The sequence below is a fragment of the Juglans microcarpa x Juglans regia genome, chromosome 7S (genome assembly GCF_004785595.1).
Source record: "Juglans microcarpa x Juglans regia isolate MS1-56 chromosome 7S, Jm3101_v1.0, whole genome shotgun sequence".
Classification (NCBI taxonomy): Eukaryota; Viridiplantae; Streptophyta; class Magnoliopsida; order Fagales; family Juglandaceae; genus Juglans; species Juglans microcarpa x Juglans regia.
This window is the reverse complement of record NC_054607.1, coordinates 8,934,628-8,948,982: the sequence shown is the minus strand read 5'-3', so window position 1 is coordinate 8,948,982 and position 14,355 is coordinate 8,934,628. Positions and strand designations below refer to the sequence as shown.

At 33.6% G+C, this 14,355-nt stretch overlaps 1 protein-coding gene and 1 long non-coding RNA gene across 2 annotated transcripts; both read right to left on the bottom strand.

Moving 5' to 3' along the window:
- Positions 1 to 1,402: 1,402 nt before the first annotated feature.
- On the bottom strand, positions 1,403 to 3,790 carry LOC121240708 (small subunit processome component 20 homolog). The gene is made up of 4 exons (XM_041138217.1): positions 3,749 to 3,790; positions 2,282 to 2,500; positions 2,002 to 2,134; positions 1,403 to 1,765 (listed from the first exon to the last, which is right to left on the bottom strand). Exons 2-4 carry the CDS (start codon positions 2,315 to 2,317, stop codon positions 1,491 to 1,493), a joined length of 444 nt encoding a protein of 147 aa, XP_040994151.1. The 5' UTR covers positions 2,318 to 2,500; positions 3,749 to 3,790; the 3' UTR covers positions 1,403 to 1,490.
- Positions 3,791 to 11,235: 7,445 nt separating this feature from the next.
- On the bottom strand, positions 11,236 to 12,983 carry LOC121240709. Its single transcript, XR_005935591.1, has 2 exons — positions 12,853 to 12,983; positions 11,236 to 11,659 (listed from the first exon to the last, which is right to left on the bottom strand). It is a non-coding gene; the product is annotated as an uncharacterized LOC121240709 (long non-coding RNA).
- Between the last annotated feature and the right edge of the window lie 1,372 nt (positions 12,984 to 14,355).

Here is a 14,355-nt window from a genome sequence, read left to right as displayed (position 1 = left end):
ACCTTTTTTTCCTTTTATGTTTGAATTATTGCTCAATTGATTTCTGCAGTCATTATTGTTATTTTGTTGTATCCTTGCGAGTTTCTTGTTTGGGAACTTTTTAATGTGGTCTCCAGTAAGGACTTGTGTGAATAACTTCTGTTTTTGATAAGTGGAACTTGTGTGAATTATATGTTTTTAAGTAATGTGTAGGGTGTGGGACTTATATCTATAATTTTTCTTTGAGACAAATATGTAAGTAAATATCTTTGCTCATGCATAGGTAAATATATATATATGTAAGTTGCTGTTATATTATTAAATAATTTCTCTTTTCTCAATTTTCTATTGGTTCCCTTTATAATTTGATTTTATATATATATATATATTATGCAATTATTTGTAGAACGCTAATCTATCTTCTCTTCAACAACTTAAAACATATCATCTCACTTTCAATTCAAACACACAAAACTTTTAAAAATTATTTTAACTCACAAATTTAATTATTATTTACAAATCATGTCATTTTATTTTTCAATCCAAACAAAACTTAGTCTTTCTATCCCACCTCTTGCGTAGGACGATCGGGAAAGGAGTTTTGCTACGCAACTTGATACTGTTCACGCATCCTCCACTCCGCCCAAAAAAAAAAAACAAAACGCGTGTTTTAGAGGTCCAGAAATTTCGAACACAAAGCATATCAAACACAAGCATATCAAAACAAGATAGTATCGACTGTATCGGATCACTAAGGAGAGGGCATAGACTGAGGGAAGAGAGCAGAATGCTTCCCGATGGAAGAAAAATATCTCAAGCGCAAAACAAATCCCAACTGCCCTGATCCCTTGGAATAAATGCAAGTAGGAGCCTCAATCAAGCTTTAGATGCTTAGGGAGACCACGTTCTGGTCATCTAAAGACATGTTTTTCTGATAGTGTCATCTAAGGCCTTGTTGACTTTTACAAAACTTCTCGTCTCATTTCATCTTATCTAATCATTACAATTTTTTTAAATTTTTATACAAAATAAAATAAATAATTTAACTTTTTCAAATTTCAAAATAAAAATAATATTAAAAAAAATATTATAATAATATTTTATTCAATTTTTAACTTTTATTTCAACTAATCTCATTTATAAAAACAAACGAAGTCTAAAGACGTCCCTTGTCGTTTGAGGAAAAAAGTTATTTATAATTCTTTCAACTGATCATCTTTTTTTCTCCTCTTGGTGTGGCATCAAGTGAATGAAAAATTATTTTTTATTTTCACTTATTTGACAGCCATTTGATGCCACATAAAAAAATGATAAAAAGATGATAATTAAAAGAACAATGAATAACACTTTTCAATCAGGAATGAGAGGGAGCAAGCGAGCAGCACTCCGCATATTATCGGTGTACACAGATGGATAGTCTCAATTGCTTGAAAAAGTAATTTCAATTGATGCAGGATATATACATACATTTTTCTTGTGAAGCATATGTGATACTATTATAATATTATATATTACATCGTCCTTTGTTTCTGGTGAACCCATCTCCCCATTTTCATTGTCATTATCTTCCTTTTCTTGTTGGCACGATGCTTAGCAGCAATCCTTAACTTCCTCTTGGCATTGCGCATTGTATTGACAACAGCCATTACCTTTTCTTCCTGTTTTCTCTTGTCCCGTTTCACCTTGAGATTCTTCCTGATCTCGCTGTACACTTGTACGAAGTTTTGGATGCCTATAGTATTCTTTATTGTTTCACGAACTTCTTCTGCCAATTGCTTTATGTCATCTGCAGGACAAGTTAATGCCCGTTACGTACAAACAACTCAATAGATTGCATGAGAAAATCATTAATTTAGGGTCATGAGATTGAGCAAGCTATCTATCCACTATTGGGAAAACTTAATTGCTATAATATTACATTATGAATGAAAATTCATGCAGTTCCAACAAAAAAGCACGATGAAAGACTAAAAAAGGATTCATGAAATTAAACGACTGTTATAGTGTGGAAACCAAACTCACCAGGGATCACTTTCCCAGAAAATCCTTCACAAACTTTATATAGGGGCAGTAGGATTTCGGGTACATAATGTAGGCAATCGTCCCGACTGATTTGTGATGATATTTTTGAAAAACAATTGAATATAATTTTCATCTGCATAAAGCAATTAAAATATCATTAGTAGCATGTATCTCAAGAGTGAAATGTTCCTGAAAAGGCATTTGAATCGTTAAGGAATTTTCTAAGAATATCTTTCAACAAGCCTAACAAACTTTACGCTACCACCTCTGGAAAACAAACCTGAACAGCCTCCATCTGAAGGGCAATTTTTCCCATTCTTTTGAGCAAATAAGAAACAATTGCATGTCGGATATCATTGGATTGGCCAGGATCCTTTTGATAACTTACACCAGATGTAAGAGACAAAAACACGCTTTTTCCCTTTCTTGAATCCAGCAGTTGGAAAGCTTCAAGAAAACGGACTTGCTCATGCTGTTCAAGGGTAGACCATAACTCCTTCTGTGCCATCAAAGAAGTGAAGACAAGATTTGGTGTTACAAGATACGTGGAAGAATCGTCGAGTTCAATGTCGCTCTTCTATAGTTCATTGTCGCTCTTGAACGATCAAAATACAAATTATACATATTTTTTTTATAGGTGATAATAGAATTTATTCCAAGTAAATAGGCATAGTCCAAGTACACAAGATGTATACAAGTGAGTACACCTAGATTCAAGCTATAGCAAAATAGAACTACGGCAAAACGCTACAAATATTCTCATCCCTTACAAGGTTCTTCACCCAAATTATACATATTCTACAGATATTCTATGACCACGATATGTCAATTTATTATTATATCAGTTACAGCTTGCAAATATTTGTACCAGGCTTAGTAGCCAGAAACAAAAAGTTAGTCGATATTCAGATACCTACATAAACTGATAGGATTGATTGCTAAAACCTCATCAAAGAAAGTATTTCCTGACCCTCTTCTAATTACTTTCCCTGACATGATGTTATTGGTATGAGGACAACCCAAGTTAATAACCAAGATACTCTACCTACTGAGCCAGATTCAACTTATTACTGATTGATTTCCATTAAAATGTGCCCACATAAAAAAAGTAAGAAAAAAAAAAAGGACCATAGAGAAACACAAGCGACAGTATACTATATGGGCATAAAAATTGTTTTACTGGAGGCTTACGAATTTTTTTCTGGGCGTAAGCCGCCATGACTTCCTTCAATCGGTTTCAAACTCTAACTAGGTATTTCTCTTGTACACGACCTGTGACTCAGGTCATGCCTAATGTTACTATCAATAAAACTTTCAATTACTAATAAAAACAAAATACTTTTTTCTGAAACAGAAGCATTAGAATAAAACAACACAAGCTTCAATAGATGTTTATCATACCCTATAGCGCACATAAATATCCCAAGATCAGTAAAGAAGGGATTATGAATTAGGCTTACATACCTAAGAATAGGCTCCACAGAGAGCCTTGCTTTCATATGTAAACAAGAGAGAAGTTTCGAAACCATTAATTCCTTGTGCAATAGAACCAAAGGTAATGTTTGTACCAAGGGCATTATTTCCACATAAAATTAAATAAAATCCTCAGCAGTAGTCAATTCCTGTACGTGATAATGCAATCAAAAACGAAAACTTGTTATTAGTGGGGGAGGAGGAGGAGGAGAGAGAGAGAGAGAGAGAGAGAGAGAGAGAGAGAGAGAAGAGGGAAGAAAGAGGCAAGGCATACCCTCCATTCTATGAGGCAGTCCCGAAAAAAGGAAGAGCCCTCTGATGGTCGGGTTTCACTTCGTCAAGACTTCTGTGGCTGTTCGATTATTCACGGCAGAGGGACTGGGGAAAATGACGGAGGAGAGAAGAGGACTTAACAACTGTGTCCTCAAGTGATTTCGGCGAGAAGAGTCTTGGTTTGTGTCACCGTTCTGATCTAGGGTTCCATTGGGAAAGGGGCTGAAAATCAAGTGTTTGGGGAAGGATCTCGAGTCAACACGATCAGTTGTACTTGGATCTATCCAATTCACCTAGTTCGAGTAGAATAACGCTAAGGCGCCGGGGCCATCGTGTTGGATTGAGAGATAAGTTAAAAGGTGAAATAATAATAAAATTATTGAAATGAGATGATTTTTGAAGAATAAAATTATTTTGCCTTTTTAATGTATAGTTTTATTTGTCTGTTTGACAGAATTTTTTTTATTTAATAATTAAAAAAATATTTTTAAATATATTGAAATATTTTTTTTTATTTTTTTAAAATATTTAAATATATTAAAAAAATATAAAATTAAAAAAGACAATCATTCAAATAGAACGGATTATTCTAAACAGTAAAATAACTCAACTCTTTTTTAAAATGTTGTATGTTTAGAATACCACACTAAATAATTTTGGGTGGCTCTACTCCCATGGCTGGAAGTTTTTGCTATTTTTTTTTTTATTTGTAATTTTGTATAACTTTTAAATATTTTTCAAAATAAAAATTTATAATATTAATAAAAAATAATTACTTAATCATTTAAGTAAAAAGAAAAAAACCAGCGCAGCAGGAGGAGTAATGCTTTCGACATTTTTTCCCATTACCAAGAAATACAAGATTTGTAATGATGCAAGATCATCGGCGCTTAACCATAAAAGTATTGACATCTGTCAAAAGATAAGTGCAATTTAGATATTATAGAACCCAGATTTGTACTGAGTCGCTCAGGAGAATTTCAGCATCAGTAATACATACATCAAACCATGATACATCCAACCTTTTACTATGTCCGAGTGAAGAGTTACGGATATAACAATTCCCAATTAAAATTAGACACGTAGGAAATTTCATAAAATACAAACTACAAAAGGCCTTATCTGATTAAACCCATCTAGGATGAAAATATCCCCTTCACTCGTACATGCCAAAGAACCCAGAGCTTCTGATTATTGTAGCCGAAGAGGAACTTGATTTTGTAGTTAAGCTTGTTGGTGTAGATGCTCGGTTCCTGCATTTTCGACGGATTCGAACCCATTGGGTATTGAATTTCTGGGGATGGGGCTTCGATGGAAGAGGTAGAGGTTATAGATATTTAGATTCGTAGATGAGTTGAGATGGGTTGAGATAATTTGTGTAAAAATTTAAAAAAATTATAATGATGAGATGAGATCAATTGATATGAATTGAAGTGAATTTTGAATACAAACGACAGAGGTTGGAAGGTTTTCTCCTCTAGTATTTGGAGGTTTGATGATGTAATACCCTTTTAATTCCATTTTGTAGCTGAACAAAATTGCAATGAGCGATATGGCATAAACGAGCCATCCAATAATCTTGAGAGAAAATGAAACTGGAATGGTAATCCCAATAAAAAACGCAGTATATGTGAAGAATACGCCACAGTTGACAACAACTTTAGTTGTTACCATATACTTGGGATTAATGAACCAAGCAACGAAAAAAGAAGCAAATGCAAGTAATATTGCCATATTCAGAAAATGGAAACTTGTGGGAAAATTTGAGTGAACTTGAACGTAGACAAGTGTTACATCAATAGCTGCTGTTAAGCAAGAAGGAAGGACAACTTTTGCCCAGCCCATGTTGCGGCGCCGTTCAGGTTCAACCGGCCCCAAGTCAACTCCTGCTTCTATGTCGCGGACTGGATCAGTAGTAGGTCGGAAGAAATATGCCATTCTGGATCTACAATCGAAGAAATATGGCATTATGTCCATATATAGGGGGGTTGGGGTTGATTGCTGGGGTTGGGGTTGATTGAGCAGTTGATCGCTGGGGTTGGGGTTGATTGCTCACTTGCTCACTGCTCTTTCGAAGAAACCGACGAAGGAACGACGGGAACGATTGCTGGGGTTTTATATTTTGGGGACGGAGGGGGGGTTTATATAGTGGATATATCGGGTCTATATTTTGGGGTGGGGTAGGAGGGAGGGGGGTATTTTGGGGAGGGGGGCGTGACGTGGTTTTATATATCGGGTCTATATTTTGGGGTGGGGTAGGAGGGAGGGGGATATTTTGGGGAGAGGGGGGGGGGCGTGACGTGGTTTTATATATAGGGTCTATATTTTGGGGTGGGGTAGGAGGGAGGGGGGTATTTTGGGGAGGGGGGGGGGGGCGTGACGTGGTTTTATATATCGGGTCTATATTTTACGTCATTCCCACGTCTTTCGTCTTCACTGCTCTTTCGAAGAAACCGAGCCTCGGTCCCACGCAAAAAAATGCCTCGCCTCCCCCAACTAAAAAATTGTAATCTCCATATACTGTCTTAAAATTTTTTAAAATTTTAATATATATAATATTGTCTCTCTTTTAACTTTTTTTCTTATAATCCCAAAATTCTATTTAATTTATATATATTATTTATTTTCAAGGATGTGGAGTCTTCAAAATTAAACTTTAAACTAAGTTTAGAAGAAATAATAGGGATTCTAATTTTTTTTTTTTGTTATACAATATTTAGTTTCTTAATATGAAATCTAAAATGAAAATACAAGAAAAAATATTTAAGGTCAATAATCTATATAAAAAATAGTTACGAGATTTTATCATCTATACTTCATTGAGTAAAAAAAGAATTTATTTAAACTTTCAATTATCACATTATATGTTTAATGTGATACAAAAATATCTAAATTTTACATAAAATCTAATAAAGTAGCTTATATACTAGAATAAAAGATGACGTTCTAAAAGATCTCTTGAGTTTATATGAAGAAAATAAATTCTAAATATTTTATTACAAAAATAACAATATATGAATATTATTTCATGAAGCATTAAATTTGAAATATATATTAAATTTTATTTTTATAATTTTATTTCTACATGTACGTATACGTACATGTAGCAAATTATTGAGATATACTTTTATATATAGCAAATTATCGACATATATTAAGTTATGTTTTTATGATTTTTCAATCTTTTTTTAATTTATATAAGAGAAATGATGTTGACAATTTTAAAATGTGCAAGCTCCATTCACTCCCTTTAAAAAAAGTAGGTAAATCTATACCACATGAATAAAATTATATTTTAATAGTAGACTTCACTCTTTTTTTAAAAGGAGTGTATAGTGCTTACACATCTTATAACTGTATCTATTATTATTTTTTTCATAAATGTATCACACAAGAAAAATTGGGTATGTAATTTAAAAAATTATTATTACTTATTTATAAATAAAATAAAATAAAATTATTATAAATATTATGTAATCATTTGTGAAACGCACATCTATCTACTCTTCAACAATTTAAAACCATTTCATCTCACTTCCAATCTAAACACAAAAAGTTTTTAAAAATCATTTCAACTTACAAATTTCACTATTATTTATACAGTATCTCAACTCTTTTCATCTTATCTCTCAATCCAAACGGAGCTAAAGATGAGAAAACGAAGATGGCTGGGTAATTGGTTGTAACTTGAATATATTCATTATCAAACGAAGCCTTTGAGAGCATTCTCATTGGGTTCCATATAAAATTTCCTATAATTTAGTTAAAAAAGTACATTTTTCAAAAGTTTTTCTTAAATTTTACTCATCTTTTAAAAATATTCTACATCTCATTCTCTATCAATTCTCATTCTATTAAAATAATATTTCTCTATTTTTTCTCTATTATTTTTTTCTCTCACTTTCATTTACAAATTTAACTACACAAAATTAAAATAAAATAAAAAATAAAAACACATTTGAAGCAATCCTTAATTTTCTCTATACAATGATTGTGAACACCTCTTCATTTAAGTAAAATGTTTTTCTTCTTCTATCTAAATATTGAAAATCAATAAGTTTCTGCTTTTAATCCAGTAATTTAAAATGCTTATTATTATTATTTTATCTAGCTGCTTTGTTTTTTAAGATTTTTGTCTCTTTCTTATTCTCCCTACTTGGGTGTATTATTTTATATACTTGAACTTCACTTTAAATAAGATTCCATCACTTGTCAAGGATTTATTAATTAAAATGCTTATAGCTAGCTCATGCCCCGAGCACATGTGTACTTGATTCGTGGATTGTGAAGATCATCAAAACCCGGCCCTTGATCTTTAATGTTGGCCCAAATACTCTAATCAAATGTGTTTTCAATAGCTACCAAATCCTTAAACTCAGGTTTCTCTTTACAGATGGAATAACTAATGACAGCCAATCAGCTTCACTCGTTATCCTTTTAATACCTGTTAAAATCCCACGCAAACCCCATCAACAATCCTCAAAATAACTCAAATCTAATTGATTGCAGCCCGAGTCCTTCTATATAGCATCCACTGTAGTGGGTGCACACAATGCACTCACTACGTGGATGCTTGTGGTTTTTTGTATATTTTTTTTTAAATCAAAACGCACGTTTTGATCGAATTTGCAAATCATTTTCATCCCATTCGAATTCATCCCGCTTTCTCATCCCATTCGAATTCATCCCGCGAAAGCTCTGCTCCATCGCAACCCGCATCTGCTCTCGCAACCCAGCTCCTCCCGGCGACGCCGTCTCTCTCGTCAGTGCCACCGAGCAGCGCTCCTCCGTCTGCCCAGCACCTCCACTGTCCCGCGAGCTCGTTGAACGAAGTAAACAAGATTTGAATCCCGCGAGCCTCCTTCCTCGCCACGAACTCGCGTCCATCGGCTTCCTCTTACCAGCGCCACCTCGCGACGGCATCTCTCGGTTCAGGGCCAACTCGCGACACTCGTTAGTCTGCCTAGAGTCGGCGCTCCCCGCAAGTTGATTGAACGGACCAAACCAGCGACGGAACCGAGTGAGTGCTCTGTTTCGCCAAATGGTTTGCTAGGTAAATATTGTACTATCATTTTCCCGTCCATACATGCTATGTCCTTCATGTGTACATCGAGATGTGATTTTTGTGTGATTCTGAGATGGGTATGCTTAGGGCATGGATAAATTTTCAGAAAATTAGGGTCCTTAACCGAATCCTTTAGACCTTTTATTTTGAAGTTTTTGCTCCTGTATGGTCTATCTATGGTCTAGCTTTGGCGTGGTTTCTGCTAGTTAATGGGCTTTTTTTTTTCTTTTATAATTTGTTGTTTATGGCTTTTGATTTTGTTCTTGTCGCTGCTTTTTCATCCTGGAATAAGCAAAAGATATCAACCACAAAAGATTTTGTTCTTGTTGCTGCTTTCATCCTTGTTTTCTTGCATTCAAGATTGATTTCTCAGTCTTTTCTATCCAATGCTTCATCAATTAATTGATTGTGACTGCTATTTCTATTTCTTTTTGTTTCTGGGTTTTCATTTGTTATGAAAACTGTTGATGCTGTCTATATATCTAGTGTTTGGTCGATGAGAGTTTTAAAAAATAACAGAGAATTTATAGGCTGAATGATCTAAATATGTATAAGCTTGATCTATCATGCAATTTGCTTTTCTTGGTTGGGTTGGGAATTTTCATATGTAGAAAATGGAATTCCTTTATTTTTCGAATGAATTGTTTTCAACCATGAAAAAACCAATATGCCGCAAAGAAATGGAAATGTGGTTTGAAATGGTAGGGTTCAAATAGCCATGGCATGAGATAGCATATGTATTACAAAATTGTTGGTGATATGATTGTTCGAAATTTCAAATATTAACAATATCCATTGCATAATGAGTGGATCTCGAATTATTCACGAATTTGTTAAGTTTATCTGGACCTCTTCTTTTGGCCCAAAACTAACTTTAAATGTATTTGGTTTGTGTTTTTTGTTTTGAAGTCAATATTTGAACCATGCTGTTATATCCTTCATTGAAAATACAAACTTTCCAATTTCTGAGCTAATGTTTGAGAAAACGACGGGAAAATTTTTAGAAATTTATATTTTGAGCTAATTTTTTAGCTCTAATGAGGACCTGAGGTTAAAAACTCTATTGAGTTTAGGCTTTCTTGGTCCTAGTCCCAAATTATAGAAGCATCGTAGTGAAAATTTTTATTTTTGGGTTTCCCCAACCTTTTTTTACTTGTTTTGACTGATCCAATTCAGATTTGAGCTTAATTTGTTTTGAATTGTGCTCATCACTTTTCAGCTATGTATACACTGTAGCCATAGGATTTTCTTATTTGGCTGGTTTATGCTCTCACTTCAACTATTATCTCTGATTTGTTATCTTATTCATTTTCACCAAGTATTTATATGTATGATATTTATAATTCCCAACAGCTTATTTCTGTTATTGAGAGGTGAGCAGATCAGCTTGATTATGTTTTTGTGGATACTCCTAGTCAAATTGAAATATTCACTTCTTCTGGTGCTATTATTACAAAAGCTTTTACTTCAACCTTCCCTACTGTTATTGCTGGATGAGTATAAGAATTTACGGACTGTTGGAGTGCTTGTTGTTTTTGGTGATGGAATGGAGGAATTCTTTAAGGCCATTGGTGCATGTGCATAGGAATACAAGGAAAACTATAAGTATTGCTTCAATTTGAAAAATATTTTCCTGTCTCTCTCTTTCTCTCTCTCATATTAAATAGTCAAATTTCTATTAATTGTGCTGCTCATTCTTGTTTGTGTAGGGCTAATCTTGACAAGAGACAGGTTGAAAAGCAATGCTTGGAGGAAGAATGCAGGAAGGAAAACATGGAAAACATATTAATTTCTAGCCTCCTGTCATTGTTCAGATTTTTTTTAAAAAAATTATGTAGAAAATGAGTTAATAATTTTGGCTATATGAGTTTGATGATATGGATGAACATTTGAATTGTTTATAAATGTTTATACCAGAATTGTTTATAAATGTCTATAAATGCATATTATTTTTTTGTTTTTTATGCTATTAGTATAGAGAATTAGAGATGAAACTGTTTGTGAAATGTCAGTCTTGACATTGCAATTTACTTATTGAATTAGACTTTATTTGAATTGAATTGAGTTAAATTAACATTCTTGTATAAACAAAAAAGTTGTAGAGGTGCTCATAAACCAGTGTTTGCACACAAAAAGTTGTGGAATGGTTTTAATGGTTGTCTCTTGTAGTGTTTTAATGGTTTGCTGTTGTTTAGACTCCATAGCACAAACAAAAAGAGGAAGATCAAATGTAAATGGTGTTCGGCTGGCAGAGGGTTAATTGAGTAACATAACAGGGAATCTTATATATGCATATATTTTGAGTGAATGAAAGATGAAAGTACAACATGAGCCTTCATGTGGACACCATTTAGGCATCGTTCTTCAGTCCTAATTTCTGTGCAATTTTGCAAGCATAGATCCAATATACAATAAACATAATGTTACCAATATTGACTATAAAAATTTCATTGAAAAGTAAGGAAACCAGTCTGGAGCTAAGCTGTTTTCATTACACAACTTTTCATTGAAAGGTCATTACAAAGGTCACAACTTGAGAAGTACCATTACAGTTGGTGCATTCAAAAATTTTCATCTACTCCATACAACGTGCTATTTACATACTATTTATCTGAACCAAGCCAAAACTATTACAAATGTACCAGTACAAACACAATAATTTTTACTTTTCCTTCGGAAGAGTTGTCTCTCTCTCTCTTGTACTTTATCTTCCCTTTTTCGAACTTCATACTCGCGCAGCAATACGTCATCCCATATCTTCCAAACTTTATTCTCTCTTGTACGAATGTTCTCCTCTAGTTTGTGAAGTATATTCGCCCAAATAAAAAATTTGCATTTCGCTTCTCCCTACACACAGTAGGAACATTTAATTAAAATGATAAAAAATAAAACTCAATATGCTAATTAACAACATTGGTTATTTGCCAAGTTAAATTATCCATGATTATGAAATCTTGCTCAACCAACGAATCATGCTTTTAGTTGAATCAGAGACATTAAAAATCCAAACCAAGATTCAGGCCTTAAAATATAGATCCTTAAAAAATAGTTTGGGTAATAAAAAATGAACTTTTCCTACACTTAGCATAATAAAATAAGTCTTGTATCATCTAGTATATGGGATCCTATTTTGTCATCCTTTGAACTACCTAGGTAACATATGAAGGAGAAAAAATGTCTGCTTTTGGTATGCTATCTCTTATTACATTAATATTCCTATGCAAAACATGATGAGATACAGATAATCAGACACATTAAACAACTCATTTATATATAAGAAGGGTTGCTCTATTATTTCCCTTTTTATATAAAAATTTTCAGTAATTCTTATCTGGTCTCCTCCTAATTGATCATCTCCTCCAAACAAACTTTTTAAATTAACCTTCTAAACTTGCCCTGCTTTTCTATTTCGCTTGCTTTAATCATTAGTCTTCATTTCAGTATACTAAAGCAGGGATCAATCCAGCATTGATCAATATCGTTGGCTAAGCATGCACTTATAATTAAGTATTGTGCTTGCTTGCTGCTGCTCAAACCCAGAACTACAGCCACTAACAATATATATTATTAGGAGTACTTCATTTTGACTCAGCAATTTCCTGGTCATCACCAGGTTTTTCTCCTCCAAACCAATCGAGTGCTTCTATATATGCAGAAGATGTTGATGTTGATGTTCAGGGAGGTCACGTCTGGTCTCCTCCTAATTGATCATCTCCTCCAAACAAACTTTTTAAACTAACAGATCCCACAAACCAATCGAGTACTTCTATATATGAATAACAGACCCTACAAACCAATCGAGATAAATAGACAATGAGAGACTACAAGCACCTATAACCCATAAAAATTTCATCCAAACTACAATCACTAGGTATTTTTCCGAGTAAGGAAACAGAAAAAAATTTCATCCACACTACAAAAAGTAATACCCAAAAATCTGGATAAGTATTCCTTAGATCCATTAGGTCAATGGATGAAAAAACAGGTAATAGTTTTATTAAGGGAACCCGAGTAAGGAAACACAAAGAAAAATACCTTACCATGGCAAGAAACAAGCACGCAGATCTCTGCGACGAGAGAAAAACCCACTTTACCATGGCGCAAATGAAGCACGCAGATCCCTTCCGCAGATCTCTACGACGAGAGCAAAACCTAGTTAGGGCAAGTTGAAGGAATCGATTGCAGACATTTTTTTTTTTTTGGGAGAGAAAAATCCAATGACGAGAATCGATCACAGATAATGCTACACAGAAGGGAGGGGGAGCTGGGATTAAGCACGAGGAGGGAGTCCTTCACAGAGGTACGAAAGAAGGAAGGGGGAAAGAGAAAAATGAGAAATCAGAGAGAGAATGGGCGGAGTTTTATTGCAGGGTGTTTTAGTAATTTCACTTAAGTGTGTTGTGGCTTCTCCCCAAACAGTGGCTTCACCCCAGCTTTATTCTTGCAGCCCTGGCTATGCTATAAACCAACAACATGAGGTCATCCACATGCATACTATTTACCAATCTACAACAGTCAAGGAACAAAAGGAGATACACACATGCAATCTGTTCATTCAGCCTACAATAAAAGTTAATCAGCCTACTATTGATGTAATCCTCAAAACACTCAGTGTGTTGAGTTTAATAAAAAAAAAAAAAAAAAAAAAAAACAATAATCACAGTGTGTGGAGAGTGCTGGCTGATGTATAGCTTGGCACCACAATAATATTGCTACCAACACCTTGCCATTTACAAACATATATTTTCAATAATCTAGTAAGAAAAATTCTAGACATAAACCTCACACCCTACACACCACTTAAAAATATACGATTTTACTTTTTTATCCTCATATTTCATATTAAATTGAAATATGAAATATGAGGATAAAAAAGTAAAATCACATATTTTTAAATAGTGTGTAAAGGTGTGAAACTTCTGTGTAACACAATTCTTTTCTCAAATTTTGTCAGGGTGACGGTAAAACTAAGATTTTATCCCAAGGATTATGTTCAAGAATTTATGGCAGAGGCATTATCATTCTTGCTTAGGAATGCGCCAGATGAACAGTTGCAGTATGGTATGATCATGCTTTATTATTTATTTTGTGTCTTCAGGGAATCCATTCCTTCGTTTTACTGACATGGATATAAAGGAACCTTTTTTTCCTTTTATGTTTGAATTATTGCTCAATTGATTTCTGCAGTCATTATTGTTATTTTGTTGTATCCTTGCGAGTTTCTTGTTTGGGAACTTTCTAATGCGGTCTCCTGTAAGGACTTGTGTGAATAACTTTTGTTTTTTATAAGTGAGACTTGTGTGAATCTTATGTTTTTAAGTGATGTGTAGGGCGTGGAGCTTATATCTAGAATTTTTCTTTGAGACAAATATGTAAGTAAATATCTTTGCTCATGCATAGGTAAATATATATATATGTAAGTTGCTGTTATATTATTAAATAATTTCTCTTTTCTCAGTTTTCTATCGGTTCCCTTTATAATTTGATTTTATATATATATATATATATTATCATCTTATAATATTATTGTAAAATATATTATA

What these genes read in the sequence shown, in the direction of transcription:
- LOC121240708 (XM_041138217.1), bottom strand. Translation starts at nt 2,317, where the DNA reads ATGGGAAAAATTGCCCTTCAGATGGAGGCTGTTCAG. An exon ending in TTCAGATGGAGGCTGTTCAG is followed by an intron (nt 2,135 to 2,281) that starts GTTTGTTTTCCA and finishes TGCTTTATGCAG; the next exon opens with ATGAAAATTATATTCAATTG. An exon ending in TTCTGGGAAAGTGATCCCTG is followed by an intron (nt 1,766 to 2,001) that starts GTGAGTTTGGTT and finishes CTTGTCCTGCAG; the next exon opens with ATGACATAAAGCAATTGGCA.